Consider the following 27,231-nt stretch of genomic DNA (forward strand, 5'->3'; position numbering starts at 1 on the left):
TATTTCCTAAGCATAAACTTAGTAAGAACTTAACCCTTACATAAATAAAACTCATCTCTAGAGTAGGGATTCTTACCTCTTCTTGCTTAGGATCAATCCTTGGTCAAATTCCAACTCAAAACTCTCAAAAATCCCTTGGAAGATTGAGTGAGGAAATTGAGAGGAAATGGGGGATGAAGAGGCGGTGGAAATGGGTGAAATGAATGGGTTAAGAGAACTTAACCCTTATTAGCTCATATAATATACACTCTTTCCCATTTTGCCCTTACTCTTTCTTGAAATTTCCACCTTTATCCTTTAATTCTTTACAAACTCAACCCCGTTTTACACTATTCTCCATGAAATTTCCTTGCATTTTACTCCCTACTTTACCTGCTAATTAGGGGTAGAATGGTCATTTTACCCCTATGGAGAATTCTCTAGAAACCTCAAGGAACTTTTCTGCCGTCTCGTCGCCGCGGCGAAGAACTTTCTGTCGCCCCGGCGAAACATTCCAGAACCGACACCGCCAAAACAGAACCAACGTCGCCGTGGCGAAGCTTCTCCCTCGCCCCGGCGAAGACTACAACTCCAAAATCTGCTAAGTCTTGGTCAATTCCATGGTAAACACTCAACCAAACCCAAAACATAAACTCAACCAAAGGCCAACCAAACAACATGAACAATATACAAACTCATTTAGGGGCAATTCAGTAATCCTTTAGGCACAGTGGCTACGTATTTCAAGTGGGGTGTTACAACACCCATGACCCATTCACAAACAAAAACGATAAACCCATTTCAAAGCTCAAACAAAAACTCATCTCTTTCACCTTCATTTATCCTCGGTTCCATTCGAGCTTAGAATGTGAAAGAAAAATAATGAAGGAGAAAATCTGAAGGAGCAGAAGAAGAAAGAGAAGAGGAGGTGAGAATAGAGAAGAGAATATGGAAGAAGTAAAGAAGAAAGAGAAGAGAATGGGGAGAAAGAAAAAAAAAATACAGACGAAGGAGAAGATCTAAAGAAGTAAGAAAATATAAGAGAAGAGACGGGGAGAAAGAGAGAAAAAAAAAAGTTAAGGTGACAAAATGAGGTGATAGGTGAAAAGAAGAAAGAGAAAATACAATAAATTATTGAGCTCGGTTAGGCTTGAGCTCGAGTACCACTTCAGATGCGTGAGCTTGAGCTCGATCAGGAATATTAAAGCTCGATTGAGCTCGGCTTGAGCTCGAGCTCGCTACTGTTTATCACGAGCCGAGCTCGAGTACTAAGATACTCGGCTCGGCTCGTATACATCCCTAGTTAAAACCTTACCCCAAGTAAGTTCTCTCATTCTATGACACCAAGAAACACAATGAACGAGAGCCTCAAAACCAAAGAAAAGGTATTTCTCGAATAATTGTGGCTCGTAAAGATAAATGAGAGAGTAAAAAATTATTGATTAAAAAAAAGTATTGATTTATATTACGAGTAACCTAATACTTGGGTGCGTTTGGTTCTGACAATGTTTTATTACAAAAAATATAGGATTATTAGTGAGATTGATAACCTTGAAAATTAATAGTTATAAATTATTATTGTGTTTGGTTCATTGTATAAATAATTAATGTGTTTGGTTGGCAGTAATTACAAAATACTTAAATATTGTTTTTTTGAAATGCCTTTTACATATGTGAGACATTTTTGTCCAAATAATTAATTAATAAGGTTAAAGAAGTAATTTAATAAGTCGGGTTAATTGTTATTTGACATCAATAAAAGGGCATTTGTGTCCAAAATTTTTATTAAGGAAAGAAAAAATTGAAACAAAAATAGGATTACCACGATAATCTTAAAATACGGTAATCACATAACCCTTTGGGGGCATTTGGATCATATAATTTTTTTTATCTTAGTAATAAGATTACCGAAAAGAAAGATTACATTGTAGATTACTGGGTTTAAATTATTATTGTGCTTGGTTCAATTGGGATGTATTAATAATTAATGTGTTTGGTTGACGGTGATAACAGATGTCCTTAAATACCCTTTTACTAGAATGCCCTTGCGATGATTACTTGTATTACTAATTAATCTGTTTGGTTTGCTGTAACAGCAGATGTCTTGATTACATTTTACTAAAATGCCCCTTAGATGATTACTGTCTGTAAATAATTAACGTGTTTGGTTAATAAAAGAAATTATCAATTAACAAAATATTTTTTCTTGTATTTTAGCCAAGTATTTTATTGTTAAGTTATTTATTGACAAATTTACACAGACTATTGAAACTCCAAAAAAAAAACCTATTATATTTTCTGTTGGATATACATTCAACACCTGACCCTGGTATTGCAACAAATATAGTTGGCATCTCCGAATTTAAAACTCTATCTAAAACTCTGATTTTTGTATTACCACAAATTATAATTCGTACATGTTTATTTCTACTTTAATTCAATTGAAACCAGACTTTTTTTTTTTTTTTTTGGTTTACACCATGGCTGGAATTTAGAAACAAGTTTCCATATTTGAGGAAATTTGTTAACTTTTTCCACTTATCCTGGGCTGAAACTATGTGTGAAAATTGTGAGAATTATTGGTGCATTTGTCATATCACATATTTCGGAGTAAATATGCATTTACATTATGCTGAATCCAAGCAATGTTCCAATAAATTAACTAGAAGCTGAAAAATGATGCTCTTTAAACCTGTGAACCAATAATATTACATAATTTTGCACTTCGCAACAGTGAACATAATCACCACCATTTTTTAAATGAAATCCATTTTACATCCACAACAACTAATTACACAATACTCAATACACAATAATTATACATAAATGAATAAAATGCAGGCTATGCTACTGAACTTCACACAACAGTTTGTCACGAAAGGCTATAAATTCAGCTTGTGTAAACTAATCATGCGTTATCTGTGGAGAATAAAAATCAACAACAATAACCCACATATTATAATTGAATAGAGAATAAACAAATCAACCTGATCAATTAAAAGACTGCAGTACTTACAAAGTAAGGATACCCGTCATTGATTGAAAAATCTTTTGGGGCAGCTTCCACAAACTTCATTATAAAATACAGTACAAAATATCCGCAATCTATCTGGTTCTGTTGTTGAGGGACCTGGTGAGTGCATTTATCGGTCACAACAAATACATGAAATACTGAACATATCAACCACTAATTACCATCAACCAACACAATATGTTGTTTTATCACCTTAGGCACTAGCAAAGGTAGTTTCTCAACCAATGCTGGATGTCGGGGCATTGTTCTTGATTCATAAACATCCCTCACAAACCTGCATAATTAAGCTTAGACAATTTGAAACTCATTCCAGTACCACATCTCCAACAATACAATTTCATCATGTGCTGAAATGTGCTTACAAATAATTGTGAAATAATCAAAGTTTACCGTCGAATCAGATGTTGCAGTGTCTTTCCATTTTCTGATCCAAGCGAATCAAGCAGCACCATGCATCGAGTTTTAATTTCCAAGTTTACATCTCCACCAAAGTTGCACAAAATCAGTAAACTCCAATGACCCCTGTCAGCATAATTGTTGCATATTATCAATGTCAACTCTTAAGCAACCAAAATCAACTCATGTCCGCATTTGGTAAGTATAAAACCAATGCGTACAGCCACAATATCAAAAAACTCACCACAGGACTACAGGAATGAACACATATTTCATTGAGAATATGTTCAATTCGTGAATCCACTTTAGCATGTTCCTTTTGTACACTTCTTCTGTGTACATAAAAAACCACATGCAATCCAGGGTGATGAAATTGTGCAAGTTGTCTCTTTTCAAACTCCTCCACAAGTTCCTGCAAATTAGTACATATGCAGTCCCATCATATGAGGTAAACATATTATGTAAATATGATGTGAAACATGTCAATTGTAAAACAGTTTTGTACCCCATGTGGAGGTCAAACATACTGCTGCTCAACATGCCCCCTCCCCTTCTGTTTGCCAATCGCCTACTTAACCTTCGTTGATTTGTGGCACCTACATATGTTCATCATTCATTTACATTAGCAAACCATTCCATACATCTTTCATAACTGAAAGCATTAGTTGGTTTAAAAGTTGCAAGGCTGGGTACCTTTGCATTTGCTGCTCTTTAAGGCTGAAGGCATCTCCTCATTTTCTTCATGAACCGAATGACTGGTCCCGCCTACACCTGCACATCAATCAATTATGAGCTACGTTAATAAGTATTATTCTCAACCATGGAACAAATTGACTCCATAACTATCCAATCGTAATACCTTCACATTGCTATCTGTATAAATTGTGTGGCTCTCTTGACATTGTTCATGAACCTTTGTGCTTTCTGTCATCACAACTGGGCAACGTGGTGGTCCTCCCATCGTTCTTGCAAACCAACCCACAAAACAAAGCACATCAAAGAGGGAAAGAAAACAAAAATTCTTGAAATGACAGTTTATAAATGCTAGAATACCTTCATCGTACTTTCCTGGTGACCTAAATGTTAGTTTCCATAAGTAAATCAAAATGCCACATTCAACATACTAAGACAACAAACATTAAACACACATACATGTACACATCCTTTTATACTTCACTACCAAAGTTATAGAGTTTTTTACATTCCATATTAGTGATTCATATCTTCCCGTAGTGACTGCAATCATAGACCATTACCATCTAATTACTAGACAGGCCTGGTTTCACAAAAAAAAAAAAAAACAAAAGACATCATCTGTATATTGGTAGAATATAGGCAAAATACAACTATGGGAATACAACCACTGTGTCAGATATCTAATAACCCCGTGTACAAAAAATAAAACCCATTACAAGACTTCACTAGAAATCAAATGTTGGTCAATACTCATTACTTGCTCTAAGCTGCATCTTCACAAATTCTCTCTGCTCGTGCATTGGTAACCCAAACAAGATATCTATCTTGTGAGGTTCCTTGCAAATCTCCGTGGTCGTTGTTAGCATCTCAGTGACTATGAATCCATCCAATTGAGAAATGATGGAATACACCTGCCCTTTACAGTATTTCTCTTGGGTCTTCTTCTTGAAGTAGTTAGCAATATCTTTCAGCTCTGCTTGGGTCCAAGCCAAGACAGTCTCAAACCTGGCCAATGAGGCGTGCCAGTCTGTTGCTTTTCTAGAATCTTTTTTCCTCCTCTTACTGCTGACTGCAACTCTGCTTTGACTGGTAGCGGCCGCCTGACAAGTAGAATCAACTACATCATCCTTTGGGGGGGCATTAGTGTGCCCCTCGACATCGACCTCTACATCGGCATCGATGTCCATCTTTTCATCATTGTTCTCAACACTGACATTATCTAAATCCTCAATAGCATCAGCTGCTGTCTTCGCACCAGCTCCATTGGCTCTGTCTTTGCCATAGATTGCGACAAAAGAATCATAGTGGTTTGTGTCGCAATGCTCTTACAAAATGATGACTCTATAAAAACGTTAATCATCATAAGATATGCGGCATCTGTATCAGTACATATAAACGTACAGTTTAGAATTTAAAATTTACACAAATAAACCAACAGAAGCATACTTACCCGGACCCAGTCATCAAAAACATCCTTGGTACATGTAATGCATTTCTCCTCATCATTCCACTCGAAGCTGCTACCTTTCTCAAGCATCTCGTTGATTGCATTATATTGCCTCCTCAACATCTTCACCCTCGAGTCGATATGTGGTTGTGCTTTCAGACCGCAATGAGGAAGCTTTTACCACATCATCTTTTCGACCTTAGCTAGGTAACCGCACTTGAACCCCCGCTCAGTTCTCCAAAGTGGCTGCTCTTTTAGCTCCAACAAACACTCCACCAGCACAACATCCTCCTTTTTTGCCTACTGTCGCTTACTTCCCTTAGCCTTTGCCTTGCCCTTTCTGCCCTTTTTCATAGGCACAGGGTCGTCATGCATGCTAATGCTTCTGTTGGACTCATGGGACCGCAATGCTGACCTGTCCATATTGTTGAAATAAAACAAGAAAAGGCAGATTAGTGATATTGTACAAAAAAATTAGGTTACAACTTCATTTATACACAATTACCGACCTATTGATATACACGAGTTGAATAATTTTAAGTCAATCAGGAAGAATAATAAATGAACGGGATCACTTAACATTCAACCATCTACATTACGACAAATGTAAGTCAATGTACAAGTCCGCTAACAAAGACAGATTAGTGTTTGGGTTCATTCATACATGGCAAATCAGAAAAGACAAAAATTTAAAAAGTCACAACAGTACACATAAACTAAACACAAGCACAATCAGTCATTCCGCGCAGCCATCCAAGTATTGAACATTTCAGCTGCCAAATTGTCTCTAAATGCAGTCCACTCGACACTAGGCTCAACGTGCCTAATCAATTCCCCTTCGTCATCCTTTTGCCCTTCATCGTTCACCTCTTCTTGAAGCTTTGCTTCAACCGGGTCAATGGGCAACTCAGACCTTATGAAATTGTGCAAAAGACAACATGCAGTAATAATTCTACATTGAGTTTTGATAGGATAGTAAGATGTGTCTTTCAATATTCCCCATCGAGCTTTCAGGATGTTAAGTCATTGCTCAATACAATTTCTTGTGTTTCATGTTGAAAAATTCTTATGGTGATGTCGGTTGGTGACCTTGTCGCCATTCACTCAAATGATATCGTTGTCCTCAATAAGGGGCCAAAAACCCTTCCCCGTTAGTGTATCCAGCATCGCACAAATAGTAATGTCCTAAAATAAACAATTTCAAGTCAATAACAATTACTAAGTGCACTATTATGGCAGACCCTAACATTAAAAATACATTTTTTTTTGTTATATTACCTTGGGGGACTTTTAATCCAGTTCTCCTAGTAATGGCATCCCTAAGAACTCTACCATCTGCAGCAGAACCTTCCCACCCAGCGAGGACATATATAAACTGCATGTCAGGTGTGCATACACCAAGGACATTAGTTGTGATTTCACTTTTCCTTGACCGATACCTAGGTATATCGTCAGCCGGCACGTGAACCTTTATGTATGTTCCATCTAAGGCTCCCAAACAGTTCTAACACAAAACAACAACAACAATATTTTAGAGAAAACACTAACTCTGATTTTAATAAGGTACTAAACTACATGTGCATCGTAAACCTAGTGATTAGACTGTACCTTGAACCATTTCCACTGCTCATCGGTTGAGTTCTTGGGAATGGCTTTTGGTTTTTTTAAACAACAGGGTATGCAACCTTAACATGGCGTTCAGGACTAAGTGAAAATTGCGACTTACTGTCTCAGTGGATCTACGCATTTGACATTTCATTACTCTGGTCTTTTGGTTATGGGCAAGGATGTGAAGAAAGGTCCCAACTAATTCTTCTATGGATGAAGGACGGGTTGATTTTAAGTTGTCATGTATAGTAAGTAAATTACATAATTTGTGAAATACAGTCATATTCATCCTACAGCTCTCAAAACATAACTCATCACTTTGGAAAAGCATGGTGTGTAAATTGATCGACCTAACCTTAAACATAGACGCAGACTCACTGGCATATGATATAGCAGCCCTATGTCTACCCCGTATATTAAGTGCATTAGCCAACCTAAGAAGGACGAGCATGGTGTACATGGTTTCCAACATGTCCAAATGGAAGACTAAAAGGGCAACCAAGTGCATCTTCTGCCTGACTGTTAAACAGGCTATAGCTGTTTCACATAATTCATGGGTCAAAGCATAATGAAGTCAATCAAGCATGTACAAGTCCTTAAACCCAACACAGGCAATTGTATACGGAAGAAATCAAACTAAATATGAAACCCTAAACAACATAAACACCAAAATTTTATAATATCACCAATGAAACAAAATTCACCTCAAACACTCATACAATTCTCAACGTCCCACACATCAAAATTTCTTATCCATCACACAAACCAACATAAACATCACAAAAATTTCACATCAATCCCTGAAAACTGTCTTCTTTAGCAATTCAATTGGTAACATAATTTGTAGGGTTAATTTTAACTGTACATATTTAATTTAATTGACCTATAATTCGACGTTGAAAAATCCTAAATTTGTTACCGCTTCGCCCGATTTTAGCAATTGCAATTTTAATATTCTTAAGCAAATCTATAGTTTCTGTATTACTTGTCATTATGATATCAGAGCATTATAACTAAATGACATTTCTAGACCTATCAAATAAAAAGAAAACCAAGATCAATTTTATATTCACCTGACTGCCTAAACCAATCACAAGTATAATCTTAGCTATCTTTTCAAATCTGCCCCCGCCAAGAATCTTTACCAGAAATATAGGTAATTATGTGCCTTCCTAAATGAAAACATTTTGGAGTCATATGCCAAAATGAGCAAGTAATGCTAACCCAAAAGGGTAGAGGAGCTTAATTCATAATTTTTCTTAATAAAGGAATAATCTGTACAAACTGCCATATACTCAAATTCCCTCAAAATGTAAAACAAAAAGTGACAGAACATTCCCATCTGTTTTCATAAGACAACAACAACAAAACAGCACTATACTTTTCATCATCAATTTTTCTGCTTTTACTCTAAATTTCCTTGACTGTATAAATGTTGAGCATTTTTACACCTACATAACAGGCACACAGCAGCCAAGTTGTTGTTAAAATATTCGAACTTGGAGAATAAATGTTAATGTGCAATTACATAAATCAATTCATAATTAGAGAATAAAATCGAACCAAGTATAAATTCAATAGAATGCAAGTTCTTATGTGCATGATTGAAGACTATTTCAGAAATTACACAGGCCATTTCAATATTTGTGAAGGCGATAAGTAGGAATAGAACAAGATGATTTGCTCTAGGAGTTACAAGACTAAATTCCTTAGTCATGTCCAATTGAATGACTTTAAGATCATGTCCAATTGAATGACTTTAAGAGCGAGAGAGGAAGAAATAGATTCAAGCTGAAACTTTCTAGAAAATTTTATTAATTGAATTGGTTACAAGAGGCGGCTAATTTATATAGAGCCGTTGGACTGAAATGCAGAGTTTAATCTCTAAGTTTTTAGAATTTACAAAAGACATCCTGTACCAAACATATAAACTCTAAAGAGTTACAAAACACACCCCACTATAATAATAAGCTCCCTTAAACTAGACTACACTAACTAGATCAATACAGTATACTAATATGCTCCCTTAAACTAAACAATACTGAAGCATATCAGTCCACTTATACTAATATGCTCCCGTAAACTAAACTATATACCAGATTTATAAAATTCAAAACAGTAGCATATTATCTTCATTATTTGTACTTTGTCATTTCAATCTTAATACCCTAGTTAGTAAATATGGGTATGGCAAAAAAAGGGTATGGGAATTATACGGGTATAATACAGTAAACGGTGAAAAATATGTTTATAAAAATTTGGCCATAAAATTCGGATACGGGAAAAATACGGTACGGGTATAAATGGGTTTAATACAATGCATTGTCAATAATACGTTTTGAAAAATACAGCAATATCAATCTTAGTTTTAACACTTTTATGGACTACCTGGTTAAAATCAACATAACATTTCAAATGCAAAGTATTCAATTAACCAATAACACAAATACACAATATATAACTGATATTCAAAATATAGTCTCCAGACTCAAACACAATATTTAGCCAAGATTCAACTATAGTGTCAAATTAAATACATAAGTCATAATAAAATCAAAATTCAAAGTCGAATAAGAGCTCCAAACAAACAAAATACACAAATAATACAACAAAGATTCAAATTATAGTTTGTAACAAAAACTCACAAAGTACATAAACAACAATAAGTCAATAACAACTCAAAAAAAAGCATCGTCCAACCAAGCAATATCATCATTATCCATTAAGTCATCAAAGTAACCCTCAACTGTTGGTGTGGAATTAGCATCTTCGTCCATATGAATTTCTTCATATTCATAGTCTGGAAGCTCTCCTAATTTCTCAAGATCTATATGTTCCAAGTCACGACTCATCGTGGAAGTGAATTTATCCATCATCATTGTGTTCATCCTCACATACACAAGTTTGTCTAGCATTTCATGTGACAACCTATTCCTTTTTTGGTTTGAGCGGCTTCAAAGGCACTCTAATTTCTCTCACATGATGAAGCGCTACAAGGTTGACTCAGAATTCGAATGGCATACTTCTTGAGCACAAGAAGATCATCCCCATTGTAATCCCACCATATTCCTGCAAATGACATAAAAACTTTCTTAAATATAAAGAGAGAAGCAATGTAAAGAAAAGATATTGAAATTTTTTAAAACACTTACGAGGATGACTTGTTTGTAACATCGTTTTTGCCGTTGCAGTAAATAAGGTAGCTGGCCTATTACGATACAACTAAACCTCTCTCATAAATGGATGCTTTTCTTCTATTAGAAGCAGGTTTTCATGAATGAAATTGATGCCATCTTTCATCTCCCTATTCTCTCTAAAATTTTGTGAGCAAAAGTAAGCTGGATTGAGAAAGGCAGCTGCAGCATGTATAGGATGAATGATTTTGTTAACCCGACGATTCTCAAACAATTCCCAAATTCTCCCATACTTGCTTGCCTCACTATTACATATTTCTTTGATTGCAACTTTTGCCCTCGTCATTGCTTCATATAAGTAACCAGCAGTAGATCTATCACCATCAACCAAACGAAGAACTCAAACCAATGGCTCAATAGTTTTTATAACCTCCCTTCCTCTAGCCCAAAAATCACTCTGAATAATTTCAGTGACCCTTTTACCTGATTTGGTCTTACAATAATCAAAACCCCTCCATTCAGATGAAGCAACAAAGAGTTGAAGTTCATTCTCCGAATCCAACACAGATTGAAGCATTAAAAAATTTGAAGCAAATCTTGTGGCACAAGGTTGTCTCAATTGTCTATCTTTGGTGAACTCTTTCATTACTGCATGAAGAACTGTGTACCGTGTCATGAACATAACTATTATTCTTGCTTCATATGTGGCAACTTTTACCCAATTAACTTCTTCATATATGTCTTTCAAAGAAGCTGAATTCCATGAGCAACACACCTCGTCTTATACATTCGAGGATACAATCCAATGAGCATGTCACCAGCAGATGTGAAATTGCTACCATTATCAGTTATGAATTGCACAACATGTTCTTGTCCAATTGATTCAATCACAGAAACAACAATTTCTTTCAGATAAATTCCAGTTTTTCTTTCTCGAGAAACATCCAATGATTTTATAAACACTGCACCAGCAGGTAAATATGCCACAAGATTAATGAAAGATCGGTGCCTTATATCAATCCATATATCAGACATTGTGCAGCCAGATCTAGATGTATCCCACGAATGCTTCACCATAGCAACATACTCATCAACACCTTTTCTAGATTCTGGAATTAACTTAGTTCGAAGAGTTGAATAAGATGGAAGCTTGTATGTTGCACCATATTCAGCCACTGCCTTGAAAAATTCTCCAAAAGCACCAGTTTGAACAACATTAAAAGCAATATTGTTCACCACAAAACACTTAGCAAGCATTTTATCAACAAACTCCTTCTCTTTTTTCTTATTTATTTCTAGTAAAGATGCTTGACTTTGACGTCTTTGGCTACCCTGAATTTGTTTCCTCCTTATGATCATTAGAGTTTAAAGCAGTAGAAGAACCGGCTGAACTTTTTAATTTTTTGTTACTTCCACTTCCAGACATAGCTAAGAATGCACATACTTGTGTCTCATGATTGACTTTACTATAAATCTCAACATCATGGCCAGTAATTCCAGACAAGTGTGCTTTAATTCTGTAAGCCCCACCACTAAATACTTTTTGACAAAATTTACATTTCCATTTATTCCCTTGGAGCTCCTCAACATGCTCCCAAATTTTATCTTTTTTTCGTACCATATTGATTTGAGTCTGTATTTACAAGAACATAAAAGAGAACATCATCAAATACAAAAGAAAAAAAGTTAGCATATAATCTTTTTTCTTTCCTAAGCATGATAGCATATAATCTTATTGTGGAAAATAACAAAATTATGGAAAAAGTTAAGCATATGTTCCTCCTCTACTCATCCCTTGGTTTATTAGAAATTTTATAATTTCTTTGCCCTCTCGGCATGTTTAGGTGGAAGGAGAAAATTCAAAAAATTTTGGATTTTCTCTTTGAAATATGATCTTATAGTCCATTGTGAATATTTATGATGGCATTAGTTTCTTCAATGAGTTTCATGTTTTTGTCACTCTTAACTGTTCTTATAAACTAGTTTATAGTGTGGAGATAACATTATTCTTCATATGAACTATTTAATTACAGTTTAATAGCCAAGTAGTCCAAATGTCTCATCATATCTAGTTTAATAGCCAAGTCTAGAATCAAGGCCCTTATGTCATAGTAAGTCAAGCAATACTTTCTCAAAGCAATAGCGGTATCATCATCCAAAACTTGTAACTTCAAATTAATATTATTCTTAAAACGCAAACTTTCATGCAACAAATGAGTAGTACCAACACCAATCTAATCCCTCACTGTAATTAAATAATTCTAGACTTGGCTATTAAACTAGATATGATGAGATAACTTCATCTGATTGCGTTATCTATTATATTATAAGATGTAGGAAAGGAAACAGATGAATACTTGATCTTAAAACAAACTGGGACAAAACCATGTAATATAATATAATAGGTAAACCAAGAGAGTAGAATTCTGATAACAAGAGAAACTAAAACTAATTTCCAGTAATGTACAAAAGCAAGTATCTTTGTCTTCCAGGCGAGAGAGAACCTACTAATTACACAAAAAGGAGCCTCAAAAGCCAAACAAAATTCAAGGCTCTAGCTTCTCGGGCCCACCAAAAAGCTAACCAAAAATTGTATACAACTAACAAGCCTATACCAGCACCAACCAACAAAAATCTGCACTAAAAATTACAACCCCGTAAAAACTAAGAGCAAAGAGAGAGCCAAGGATAGCAGCGCTTTTTAAGCCAACCACACATACCAACCAGCGGGGCAAAAGCAAAATTGCAATCGCAAAAGCTGCTGAATTTTCTGGGGCATTTTCCAGAGAATTCGATGGGAACAATAAATCCAAATAAAGTTCATTCCCTTCCCAACTAAGATTCGGCATAAGCCAAAAATGCAAATAGACCAAATCACTCTAGCAACCCATTTAGCTACATCTTCACGCCCTCTAAAGAAGCCACTATCCATCACAATCCCCTCAAGCCATTCGTGCAACTAGACAACCAATCAAGCCCAGAGTCCTCACAACCAACCACAGTAACAAATACAAATATAACTCTTGGTCTCTCACAAGCATTTCATCAAATATGTTTCAAACAAATCCATCAATCCACCAACCCCTCCTACTACTAGTCTACTACTACTCACAAGTCACAACACAAGTCACACCAACACAAACACAAGCAATCAACCAATAACATTCAAAGAGAAGAGAACAAGTGTTAAGTGTGTACCTTGAAGTTCCGAACTTGAAGTTGAAGCCTGGAAGAAGAGAACAAGAGATGAAGAAAGCTGAAAACGTGAAGAACTAAGGAAGAAAAGCTGAAGAAAAACTAAGGAAGAAGAAGAACTGCTAACTGCCGAAGAACTGAAGAAGAACGACTGAATGAGATATGTTTTAATTTTTTGTAAAAACCCACCAAAACGACGTCGTTTTGGGGGTGTGAGATTTTGTTTTTTTTTTTTTTCAAAAATTCGAGAATAATTCGTGAATTATACGAAAAACCTTATTATACGCGAATTATACAGCAGATTTTACAAAATACGTATACGCGCTTTTATACGCGAATTATATGGCTGTCCGTACAATTCACGTATAATACGCGTTTTTACTAACTAGGCTTAATACCACAACACCAAAGGATAGTCACTTAGAGTCTCAACAGCATAATAGCAAAAGCAACAACTTAGAATCTCAACAACGAGCAGCAACAGAGCATAAAAGACAACAATTTAGAACCTCAGCAAAAAATAGCCTTAAAATCTCAGCAACAGAACAACAAAAACAACCTTAAAATCTTAGCAACAAAACAGCGAAAACATCCTTAAAAACTCAGCAACAGAAGAAAAAAAACAGCCTTAAAATCTTAGCAACAGAACAACAAAAACATCCTTAAAAACTCAACAACAGAACAGGCAGACAGCAACAGAACAGGTAGCGAGGCACTTATGTTATCAAACCAAGTATAGATTCAAGAAAACAATAAATCAAACAACTGATGATAAGACAATAAGGACCTCAACAAATGAGTAAGTCATACTGAACTCTGCCTCACCATGTACATATTAACCGATTAATTCTATAAAATAACTGATCAATTCCAATGGGTTTCTATTAGTAGACGGTGGCAAAACAAAGAAGCAAATGGCGAAGATGGTGGACCAATGACAGACGGAAAATTTCAAAGTTAGGGTTTACGGTTGCAATCGAAACAAATAACGCTACATTCAAAGAAAAGAAGGCAAACCACATACCGGAAATACCGATCAGACTGACGAACAAGATCGTCGAGATATTTTTCTCCACCGGCGGCGAACGAGTTTAGCGTAGAGATCTGAGAACGAAATCGTGCCTGTTGTGCGATTTAGGAATTTTTTTTCTTTTATCTTGTAGTTTTATTGAAGTTAAAGGGCATATTGGTCACAATATGCAAAAATCTGAGGATAATATGGGTACACAAGTCATCGTCGCATTTCTGAAATAAATGATAAAAAACTGGGCAGTTTCGTCTAGAAATAAAAAAACTGAGGACAAATACGTCTGTTTGTGCAAATTGGCTATTTTATAATTATTAATAAACCAAATGATATTTTTGTCTGCATAATATACTGTTTAGGGGCAAGATTAGACATAAATTATGATTACCCGGGTAACATTTTAATATTAGCCCCCCATCAGGTACAAATATTCCCTGCAATTTACCCCCTTTTGAGCATTGTTTGTCATCTTATTTTACCGTAATATTTTTGTACAAAAATGCCAAACACGGTAATTTGCTCAATTAAACAAATATTACCCTTGTTAAAAAATTTCAACCTGATCCAAACGGGCCCTTTATATCACCTCTCATATTACATGAGTAATTAAAAATTACTAGAATCTTTTATTATTTGTTGAACCAAACAACGTAATGACCGAATTAAAATATAAATTATTAAAGTAATCTTACAAAGGCCCTAAAAAAATTGAGCCAACGCCAACATTGATTGTAGCGTAATGCATTGATTATAAGTGGCTAACTAATTGTTAATTCGGATATAAGCGCATTGTTGAGATTGATTATAGCGTAATGCATTGATTATAAGTGGCTAACTAATTGTTAATACGGATACAAGCGCATTGTTGAGATTCATGATAATTATGTGGGATTTGTCTGGCTTAATCAAATATTTAAGATCCTAAACCTCTGTAATTGTTTTTGGTCAACAGTCGAGGCAGGATCTTGGCATATATAAATGCATCCCAATTCCCAGCATGAAGATCAAAGTGGTGATAGTTCAGGATGGTACTTTATATTTTTTTAAAATTAAAGACAAATCACATGTACCTTTTTCTTTGTTATTTATAATCTCCACAATATTCTTTTAATTATCATTTAAATTTTGATTGTAAATCCGCAAGATATTATAAGCACTTAAATTGTAATATATATATATAATGATACAACTTATCACGATCATGTTAGTGTAGAAATTAAGTTGGAATGAAATAAAAGCTCAAAACATGCATTAGGCATTCAAATCAAATAATATTATGTATATTTATTTAAATTTTGGATTAATTCAGGAAAAATTAGCGCAACAATCCTATTTTGCTCAAATATGGAATCGAATATGAAACTATATGCTTATCTACACTATCCTCAATTTGTTTAAACTATCTGGGCCATAAAAAAATCATTCTTATATATAAATATTTAGAGTAAAAAAATTATAATAGAAACATTAATTTACTAATATAACTTTTCATATGCCATACCTTAAAAAAAAAAAAAAAAAAATCTTTTTTTTTTAAAACTAAAATCTAATAAAAGGTATAAATAAAGAGATTCTTCTAAATCTCTTGATGTATATAACATATCCATATTAAAACAAAATACAGATTGGACCCAAATCTTTTTTTTTTAAAACTAAAATCTAATAAAAGGTATAAATAAAGAGATTCTTCTAAATCTCTTGATGTATATAACATATCCATATTAAAACAAAATACAGATTGGACCCCCTATAAACTAATTACTATATGTAAATATGTTATTATTTTTGTCTCGATAAATAGTATTTGTAAATTGTAATTGGGTATTCGAAACAATAAAAAAAAAAATGTTGTTCGTATAGTAAGACTTGTCTAGTTTAACTATCTTTATAAATTTAACTATATCTGGATGACTGAGTGATTCGATGAAAACTCTTGAATGTATTACTCAAGGGATCCTGAGTTCGAGTCTCTCCTTGATTGTTAATCTGGGTAGCCACTGGAGTTCTTAACTGACTGATAGTTTTAGAGTTCTGTAAAATTAATTGAGGTATGCGTAAGCTAGTATGGACACTCTAGTAATTAAAAAAAATATATAACAAAAACAAATAAAAATAATATGAATTCGGCAATGGCTGCCTCAATTACCGTACCATCCAACCCATCAAAGATATTAATTAGTTAGTAATAGTAGCTTTATTTAACTATTAGAAGAGGCATTCTTTAGGGTTAGAGTAAGAAGGTCAACTTAGTTCTTTTCACATTAAATAAAACATTTAATTAATTCCTTGTAAGCTCAAATTCCCAAACCCTAAAAGAATTAATTTATTCCCTGTTCATACATCAATAAAAGGAGCCCATTAACAAATTCCCACCCAAAAACTAGCCTATTCACAAATTCATACCCACCCGCATTTTAAATACCATTTCAGTACCTAAAACATAATTTTATTAGTAATTTTTATTGTCAGGAAAGGCAAAATGGTCAAAAGCCCATAATTAATGAGGGCAAAATGGTCACCAAACAGTGGCTACCAGAGAAGAAGAACGATGCACATTAGCAGAAGATGGCACACGTTAGCAATGTCAGATCCGACGGGTTTTTACCATTTTCAAGCCGATCCCCGCATTCAAAATCACTTTCGACATCACCCAAAGAATCTCCATCACCTCCTTTACGAAGCCCAAGCCTCCATTTGTCGTCATCACTTACCATTTCCCACCACCACCTCCATTCGCACGGCCAACTGTTCAAGTCGGATTTCCAATCGATTTCTTTGCCAAAAATTAACCTAGACACCACTATCACACTTCCCATAACCCACTTTACAAAATCCCTTACCTCCATCACCGTCCCTTGCCTACCGATCACTGACCGTGAACCGCACGACCTTTCAACTTCCAAGCCGATTTCTAGTCGTTTCCAATGTCAAAAATCATCCCTACCACCACCGATCAACTCCCTGAATCTTCCTCTCCAAATGCCCCAACATTCCCGATCTTGTTTGCTCACCAATCGCCAATGATTGAAGCTTCCCCACGTTAGGGTTTTTTGAGTTTTAATTGGATTGATTGGGTTTGATTCGTACCATTTTTGTGTTTGTTGGATTAAAATACAATTGAGGAATGTTTGTTTGTTGATTTTCTGGTCGTCGACACTCCCAACGCCGACGGCAATTGCCGACAACGAAAAAGGTTGAGAAAAGAAGAAAGAAGAGAGGGGTTTTTTAGTAAATTAATTTGTTTCCCACCCAAATAAGAGGATAACCTAATATTTGGGTAGTAAAAGGGTGTTTTAAAAGTTTGAGGGTGGGAAAATGTAAATGGGCCATTTTCTAGGTGGTAACATGTCGTTAACTCTTAATAAAACATTTGTAAACTCCATCAAAGTTCGCTCCCTATTACGTCATCCTGCCATTTGTCAAACGTACGTATGATTCTCAATTCTTAAATAACTAACTTATTAATCAATAAACGTGTTAATGTGGTTCTTAATTCTCTTCATTGATAGTTAACTTGCTATTATTGTATCATTAATTAAGAAATTAAATTAAAATTAATCAAGAGATTGATTGTACAAAGACCCTTCTTTGAGCTTAAGTTTTGTATCTAGAAATTAAATTATGATTAGTGAGCTAGCAGGAGGATGTTTAGGGCCCTGTTTGCTTAAATTTGGAAGTGTTTAAACTCCCTTTGCTTCTCCTCACAGCATGCCTACATTTTCTCAGGTCGGCATTTGGACACCCCATGGCTTTCGTTAGCTTAAGGTCTTCATAAAGTCAAACTATGGCCAAAAGACATATTTGCCCTTTGACTTTTGGCAATTGGTATTTAATTATAATCATATAATTCAATTGAATTTTCTAAAATGAATCAATATTACATCATAATTCTCAAGCGTAAATCTTCTGATAAGATGTATTGTTAATTTGTTACATGCCACACTGCTGTTTTGAAAACATTTACCGTCTCATTTCACATTACTCTTGAATGAATGATGGATAAGAGTCAAAGAAAGCTTATGGTATCACGATGGTATTGTTGATACAGTACTACAAATTAATGCATACATATTCAATAATTATTGCATTTAGAAACTACTAACAACAACTAATATAAAGATAAATAAGAAAGAAATAATAGAGACGTGGCATAGATTCATTGTTATATTTGTTCATAAGAGTCTAATTAATATTTAAACTTTTTTATTCTCTCAACTAACTAGACATATTCTGGGTGAATGACGTTTGAATGAATTTTAATTGCAATTTTGTGTGAGGAAAGCTCAGAACAAACAATATTTACAATAAAGATAATACTACGCTGACAAACGAATCTCACAAACCGATGTTGCACCATGGTATTAACATATCAACTGACGAATTTGACTAAAAATGAATAATCGTTATTGTTCCTTATGAAGGAGCGGTCATTCCTTCACAAGCAACGACTGTTCCTTATCAAGGAATGATCGTTTCTTCAAGGAACGAGATTCTTTTTATGAACAACTGTTTCTTGGATCTAATCAAAATCATTTTGTGCTTTGGGTGTGGTGGAGCTACCAACTCAACTGTCACGTCAGAGTTTGTGAGATTCATTTGTCAGTCTATCTTTATTATTACCATATAAGCGAATCATATCTACTTGATTAAGCTTGAACCTTACATTTATTAGAAAACTGTTAGTTTTAGTTTTAATCAAATACGATATATTACTTACGAATTTTCTAACAAATGAAAAAATATAAACACATGAAAAATAAAATCAAGGGATAGCATGGTCATTTCATAAAGAAGGTACACGATTTACAATTAAATAATGAGGCGCTCAAATCACACAGACTTTCTTGATTAAGAACTAAGAACCCTAATAACTAAAAATTAAAGCACACTCTTTGCAGCTTGCAGCACATCCCAACGAGCTTTCTTCTACCTTTTCACCACTTTTCCCGCGTCAACTCCCTCCCTTCAGTCCTCCTATAAACCCTAACTTTCAATCCCCCATTTTCCCCAACAACTCAGCTCTCTCTCTCTCTCTCTCTCTCTCCCAAACAATCCAACCCCTAAAATATACCAACCCTCACTCATCTCTCTCCCCCTCTCACCTCTCAAAACAATGAAACTCATCAAAATCATCTTGACCATCGCCATAACAATGGCCATAACCATCACTCTCACCATGCAAAACATCGGGAACGTCGAGGAGACACCTTCATCGTCCACGTCGCCATTCGAGAATGGATATCCTACTCATGATAACACGATCGTCTTGCCTACTAAACGGGGCAGCCGGTTTCTCGCAGAGGTGAAGAACCCTAGAGCTGCTGATCACTGCCACAAAGATAATGAAGTCTGTTACGCTCAAGGCCAGAACGCGACATGCTGCAACAACAAGTGCATGGACTTATCGACCGATGACAAAAACTGCGGTGCCTGCAAGAATAAGTGCAAGTACACAGAAACTTGCTGCCGCGGCGAGTGTGTGAATCTCTCATTCGATAAGAGGCATTGTGGCTCCTGCAACAACCGGTGCCCCACGGGGGAATATTGTGTTTATGGAATGTGTGATTACGCATAATATTGATGATGATGATGATTGAATGATACGGTGCGTTTGAGTTCGTGAGGTTCGTAATTTATTCTTAATACAATAAAATAGCCACTTTAAAACTTGGTGGTTTCTCAAAACATTATAGTTTATAAAAATTAATTACGTCTCTTAAAAAAATCATTTGAATGTTTCGATTGATATCTAAATGTAATTCTACAAAAGAAGTACTATAAGAAATATGTATTTGACTACATTTTCATTATTAATTTAGCTTATACAATTTTTGGCCAAGGGGAGATACTTGAAAGTGTATAGAGGGGAGACAATTTATTGTTTTCTTATTTTTAATAAATAAATGCTGGATAATACAATTCCCTTTCAATTATGTATGTTTAATATGATTAATAAAAGTTTATCATTATACTCATTTTTCTTGCAAATTTTCCTTAGAAAGTTGTCAACAATATATATAATTTTTTATTTTTTAATGATCGGGGGTGTTTGCGTATCTCAACTAAACTTTCAGAACCTTAAAACTATCGGCCGAGTAAAAGCTTTAATAACCACCCATATTAACAATAGATGAGAGACTCGAATTCATGACCTCTTGAATAATACACCCAAGAGTCTCTCATTTATTATACTACAGGAAACTGCTTTATGCCAATGAGGATGTTGGTAAATGATGCCTCTAGTGATATAATAAGACGTTGCAATTCTTTGATCGTTTTCTCGTTGAAATTTACGTTGGAAAACATGTCTACAACGATGTAGAATTGGCGTCACAATAGGACGAACCTATACCATGTGAACTAAAGTAGTACATACGAAACTGCTAGATTTTACAACAAAATTCATTAATAAAATATTTCCAAGTGATGGGGGCTTTTTAAATGGTCAAAATTCTGAAGTCTATAAGCTTCTTTCCTTTACAAGTTAGCTAAGCTGTTTGATAACTAATTAAGCATTCTATTTGGAGTAAAAAGAAATTTCATTTCAATCGAATCAAATATTCAAATGGTAACATGCATGGAGAGCAAATTAAAGCCAGCCTTTTTTTGATCTTTCGTGTGAACAAGAAGATTACTTGAAGGCTACAACACAGACGGAATTGTGGCCCTCAAGAAATATTGGTGCTCAATTGCACATGGATTTCGCTCAATACCACATGTTATTTGATCCAGAAGAATAGCCCCTTCACATGCTACGTTTTGGCTATGACAAAAACAAAAAATAAAAGATTCACACAACTCAAAACCAGTTGCCATGCATTTGTATTTATTTTCTATTAGTAAACTAGGACCAAACTTTAATCAACTCCTAGAACTATCATGCATGATCGATATTAAGAAATCGATCGACGGCAAAACACTATAAAACCGAGACAAAAACAAAGATTATCACACATTTGTACGTGTAAGAGTTTGAACTTAAGACCTGAGTTCTGATATCATATTAAGATTTCTTAGACCTAAAAATTTAAGGCTCCGTTTCCCTTATTATTTCTATCCATATTGTCAATCATATTCCCAAAATACTTATTTGTTTCGTTATTTGAGAAATGTTAGTATATTTTTTAATTATTTTAGACCCTTTAAGTTTATTAATTTCATAAATACCCCTAGAAAAAAGTTTAAAAATTAACAAAAACATCCCCACCCACCCATACTTGCCAGATTCTGATAATCACCGTCGATGGTAGTTGAAATTCTCTCACAACAGCCTACAAACGACTAGAACTGGCCGGTAATTCACCGATCAAGCCTTTTCTGGCCAGATCCACAATGGATATGGTCGGAAAAGCCCAGATCTGGCCGTCAGATCTAGACTTTTGCGGCCGTCGACGACCAGATATGTGGTGGATCTGGCCGAAAAATACTATATTGACGCCCTATCTGCCAGATCCGATCGGTTTGTGTCATAATGCCATTTTTCGGCCAGATTCGGACGATGGTGGCTGGAATCTGGCACTGTGGGTGGGTGGGTGCGTTTTTGTCATTTTACAAATTTTTTATATATTGGGGTGTTTAGTTAAATTAGCAAACCTATGGGTTTTTTTGTTAATTTTTAAATTTTACCTCGTAATACTCTCCTATTCAACTACCCAATGGGTGCGTTTGGTTTATTATTTTAGATAGGATTTTGGGAATAATATTGGGTAGTTGAATAGGGGAGTATTACAAGGTAAAATTTAAAAATTTATAAAAAAGCCCCTAGGTTTACTAATTTAATTAAACACCCCAACATATAAAATGATAAAAATACCCCCACCACCTGTAGCGCTAGATTCCAGCCACCACCGCCGGAATCTGGCCGAAAAATCATTGTTATGACCTTTTTCGGCCAGATCTATGACCTACTGTGGCCGTTGATGATCGGAAAAGGCCAAAACGACGGTCATCTTTGGCCGTCGCAAAGGCCAGATCAGTGAATTACCGGCCAGTTCCGGTCGGTAATTCACCGTTGTGGCAGATTCCGGCTACCATCAACGGTGGTTGCCGGAATCTGGCAGTATGGGTCACGGGGGTGTTTTTGTTAGTTTTTAAACTTTTTTTTAGGGGATATTTAATGAAATTAATAACCTTATGGGGTATAAAAGTAATAAAAAAAATATGGTAATATTTCTGGAATAATGTGCCAAACATTATTTGGAGAATATGATTGAGAATATGGGCAGAAATAATAAGCCAAACATGCCCAATATTATTCCCAAAATCCTATCCAAAATAACAAAACAAATAGACCCTAAGTTATCAAATAAGAGCTCGATTTATATATATAATTTAACACGTGATAAGAAAATAAAAGGCTCTTCTTACCATTTGTAGCACTCTTAATGCTTCAAAAAATCAAGCTTATTTAATTAAATTATTCAAAACAAGAAAGTAGATTAATTTGGACTACTTAATTTAATATATAACTAGTCACATGTAAAACTTTCATATGTGTTTTAAGTAGAATACAAATCTCTGAAGATGGTTCAATTAATTTCCGAGTTTTGCAAATAAGTCATCCTTGTTAATGTTAGTGGTACTAATTGTATTCCACATACATATAACAAGGAAGGTCAACTCATACTAAAAATAAATTAAGCCTCTTTTCTATTTCATAATATACCTTAGATTCAATGGATTAGAAGTTTATAATTAATTACAATTAAAATTATTGGCTAGCTAGCTAGTCTACCTTCAACTTCTTCTTAATTAGTTTCATTGGATTGTACCGATTTAATCAAAGATTAAAAGATTATTGTGTGTAAAAAATTTAAATTAGAATATAACTTGACCCTAAAACAAAATATTAGACTTCATCGTATACGTATACGAGTATTTATATGTATAAATATTCCATTTCATGAAGGAATGTCCTCATTTTTTAACCTAGTTTACTTACAATAATTGTATATTAGTGCTACCTAATGTTAAATGACAAAAATTTAGTTAAAAATTTATTATTTTCAATATAAAAAGAGTAAACAACTTTTCCCAACCCAAGGTTTGCCTTAATGACACTTTCCTACCCCAAAAGTTTCAAAATACTACATTCCCACCTAAAGTTTATATTCCGTTAATACCCAAAATACATTTCATTTTCTCAGTCTGTGTTCACCGAGTTATCAAGACTTATGGTAAGAGGGGTTTTATAGAGTGGAGGCTAGTGGATCAAATAGTGGTGACCAATCGAATTAATATTCGTCGTCGATAACCAGCTAAGAACAAGTAACTCTAGCTTTGTGGTGGTTGATAATCGATAAGAAATTAAGTGCGAAAATGAGATGGGTTTTGTAGAAATGAGACTAGAGGTTCAAATGGTGGTGACGGAGAGAATTTTCATCTCTGTAATTGGCTTTGGATAGTAATGGAATATAAATTTGGGTGGAAAAGTAGTATTTGTAAACCTTTTGGGTGGAATAAGCTTGGGTGGGAAAAAGTCGTTTACTCGTATAAAAATTCATCTTTTTAATATCTACCAATGAAGTCTCTGCATTTGAGAATTTTCCCACCCAAATAATGATTAAATGATATTTTCCCACCCACAGACTTTTAAAATACTACTTTACTACCCAATTTTATATTCCGTTTTCGATTTCGACATTGTTGCGACCTCACACCACCATTATTCTCTTCCCCGATCATCACTCACCAAAACTCATCAAACCTTACTCTCGCCGACCTCGCCAATCACTAACAATCGAATGATTATTGGTTCACACAGCCAAAATCCAACATTGGTCTCCCCTCTTTAAAAGCCCTATAACCTGGACTGAGTTTCCTCTTTGTTCGTCGTGAGAATATAAATTTGGATAGTAAAGTGACATTTTCAAAGCCGGCAGGTGGAAAAATGTCAATAAACTATTATTTGGGTGGAAAAAAAGTCATTAGCTCTAAATGTATGGTGCTACATGTTATTCAAACATCGTTACTAAAGCAAAATGAACTGCAAATTATATTTAACAAATCATAAAACAATTATTTGGTCCACCAAATCTTAGTATATCGAATGTGGTGGGGACTGAATCCACAAATTGACATACATGTAGAAGTGCGATCAAGGCAGAATGTTAATTAATTTATACCTGTAGCCGAAATCAGTGTACATACATCTCTCTTTCCCTTTCCCTTGTTTTTTTTCTATTTTTCATATGCCAAACTCAAAGTGCGATTGAGATACAATTAAAGCGTACAACATAATTCATACTAAGTGCCAAGATATTTACATAATTAAAAGCTTAATATATAACTGGGGTTAGCTTTTAGCTGGCTGTGTTAACACCTGTTTAGCTCCTTGCGGTTAGATCCCGTTAATTAATCCCCAAAATAACTTATTCTATAAATTAATTTGTATTACTCTCTTTGTTCTTGATGTTAAATTATTCTAAGTTCATTCTTTATTATTAGAACATATGGTTAATCGACACATGTAGCATGTTCTTTTTTGGAAATTGCTTTATATTAATCCAATGATTAGCTTAATTATAGTATGGCTATTATTTATTAGAATAAACGACTTTTTCTCACCCAAGGTTTGCCTTAATGACGCTTTCTCATCCAAAAAGTTTCAAAATAACGTTTTTCCACTTGCAGTTAATATTCCGATACCACGTACCCAAAGTCAATTCCAGCGGCGAAATTCTATCTATCACCATCATTTGAATCTTTGGTCTATTCTCTACAGAATCTCTCTCACTTCGATATCTGATTTCTAGGTGATTGCTGGCCACCACAAAACTAGAGTTTCTTATTCTTAGCTGATTTTCGGATAATTCTGGCGACGATTATTCAATCGGTCACCATCATTCGATCCATCGGGCTCCACACTACAAAAACACTCTTACCCTTACTGCTAATAACTCGCCGAATGTCAGTGAAGTGTATTTTATATATTAACGGAATATAAACCTTGGGTGAGAAAGTGGTATTTTGAAACGTTTTTGGTGGGAAAGTGTCATTAAGACAAACCTTGGGCAGGAAAAAGTGGTTAGTCTTATTTATTATAAGGATTTTATTCATCCTATAATTCTCTCACATTATAACTAATAAATTCATTTATAATGGTAACTAATAAGCTTTTGAAAATTGTATAATTTAAACAAAAGAGATGCAAAATAAAGATGAATTACAAAGATTATCTTCAATATTATTATTATCGTTCGTTCAATTCCATTATAATTTATAAGCATTACAAAATAATTTAATGGTTATTATAATAATTAAAATAAAATGCAATTAAAATTAAACAATATTATTGATTATACAAAATGGATCAATCTTTCAATTAAATGAACAACATTTTGTCGTTAATTAATCTACTAAAAGAATTCCACATCCCAATTACTAATAAAACAGCACAACTATCTCTTCTACTAGGCATAATTGCACAGACCAAAAGAGCAAAACTCTCCTTTGTCACAGCGATTGCCGCATCGGCCGCAATGCTTCTTGTTGAACGACGGATTAACGCATTTCCCTCGGCAACAAATCTCATTAAACTTGCACTTCTTCCCACACTTTCCACAATTCATCCGGTCCTTCAACACATCAACACACTTCTTGCAGCAAGTCGGTCCAGGGCTCCCCTTGGACTGGCAAATTTTAGGGAACTTCTTACAAGTTAACCTGAGATTCCAAGTGCCTTTTCTTTGCCTCAGCGACCGGCCGGCGCCGCTAAAAGAATGACCAAAATCGTCATCATCTTCTTCATGAGCTTCATAATCAACTTCATTATTGTTAGTTTCTTCCTCTACATTTAGTATTGTTTGTGCCACAATGTGTAGAACTAGAATGTCCATAAGGAGAACCAAGATCAAGAATGGCTTTGTGGACTTCATGGGGTCAAATTAATTATGAAGAAAAGAAGAAGAGAAAGAGTTGTCTATGTTAAGCTTGAAAAGGAAGGAATTTTTAAAAGGGATGGAGCGAGGAGAGAGTGAGGATGAGAGGGGTTTATATAGAAGAAACTAAGGTTGACACATGAAGGGTTTTGATAGTGGAGTGGTCTACTTTATGGTATAAAAAATGTAACATAAAGCAAGACAGATTAAGTTAGGTTCCTCTCTGATTTTTCTGAATTTAAAACAAGTAAATGGAGGGGACACGGGAGAGTATAGACAGACTAAATGAAAGTGAGAATATATTATAACATAAACCATTGAACTGATGACACCGTATACTATATAGTATATTTTATATATGAAATTCAAGTCAAAAGGCATGTGGGATTTTTAGAGCTCTTAATCTTAAGACTATGAAACAATAGTCAATAGTTGTTAGATAAATTTTTGTCGAAGACTTGTATGCAGTATGTGCGACTTCAATCTATAAATTTTATACAATATGACTATTTCCAGTTACAGTCTTATTTGAAGATGACATTGCCTTAATTATGATCAGTGAATAAGAGTTCTGTTTGTCTTGATTGAATAGATAAAACAGAATGATAAAAGAGCAAAAAGGGTTCTATAAGTTCTTGAATTCGAGTCCGAGTCCCCTAGGTATTAATAGGAGTAGTACAGAGCTCTTATCCGACTAATAGTTCCAAGATCTTGGGAAAATAGTTTAGGTATGCAAAATTAGTTCTGAAAATCGATGATTAAAAAAAAAAAAACAGATCTTTCATAAAGATAGTTTTTCATCTGTTCCAATAAATTAAATTAATTTTTTAAATCAG

The 27,231-nt window shown here is 34.6% G+C and overlaps 3 protein-coding genes across 3 annotated transcripts; 1 reads left to right on the top strand and 2 right to left on the bottom strand.

Annotated features, from left to right (window-relative positions):
• Nucleotides 1-11,038: 11,038 nt before the first annotated feature.
• LOC116143207 lies at nucleotides 11,039-17,230 on the bottom strand. The gene is made up of 5 exons (XM_031428634.1): nucleotides 17,122-17,230; nucleotides 13,493-13,520; nucleotides 13,015-13,129; nucleotides 11,739-11,927; nucleotides 11,039-11,626 (listed from the first exon to the last, which is right to left on the bottom strand). The coding sequence occupies exons 1-5, from the start codon at nucleotides 17,228-17,230 to the stop codon at nucleotides 11,039-11,041; spliced, it is 1,029 nt and encodes a 342-aa protein (XP_031284494.1).
• Nucleotides 17,231-19,562: 2,332 nt separating this feature from the next.
• LOC116143167 (stigma-specific STIG1-like protein 2) lies at nucleotides 19,563-20,378 on the top strand. The gene has a single exon (XM_031428592.1). It carries the CDS (start codon nucleotides 19,630-19,632, stop codon nucleotides 20,089-20,091), a length of 462 nt encoding a protein of 153 aa, XP_031284452.1. The 5' UTR covers nucleotides 19,563-19,629; the 3' UTR covers nucleotides 20,092-20,378.
• Nucleotides 20,379-25,927: 5,549 nt separating this feature from the next.
• On the bottom strand, nucleotides 25,928-26,392 carry LOC116143174 (stigma-specific STIG1-like protein 1). Its single transcript, XM_031428599.1, has one exon. The coding sequence runs from the start codon at nucleotides 26,390-26,392 to the stop codon at nucleotides 25,928-25,930; it is 465 nt and encodes a 154-aa protein (XP_031284459.1).
• Between the last annotated feature and the right edge of the window lie 839 nt (nucleotides 26,393-27,231).

Source organism: Pistacia vera, unplaced genomic scaffold (assembly GCF_008641045.1).
Source record: "Pistacia vera cultivar Batoury unplaced genomic scaffold, PisVer_v2 Contig427, whole genome shotgun sequence".
NCBI lineage: Eukaryota > Viridiplantae > Streptophyta > Magnoliopsida > Sapindales > Anacardiaceae > Pistacia > Pistacia vera.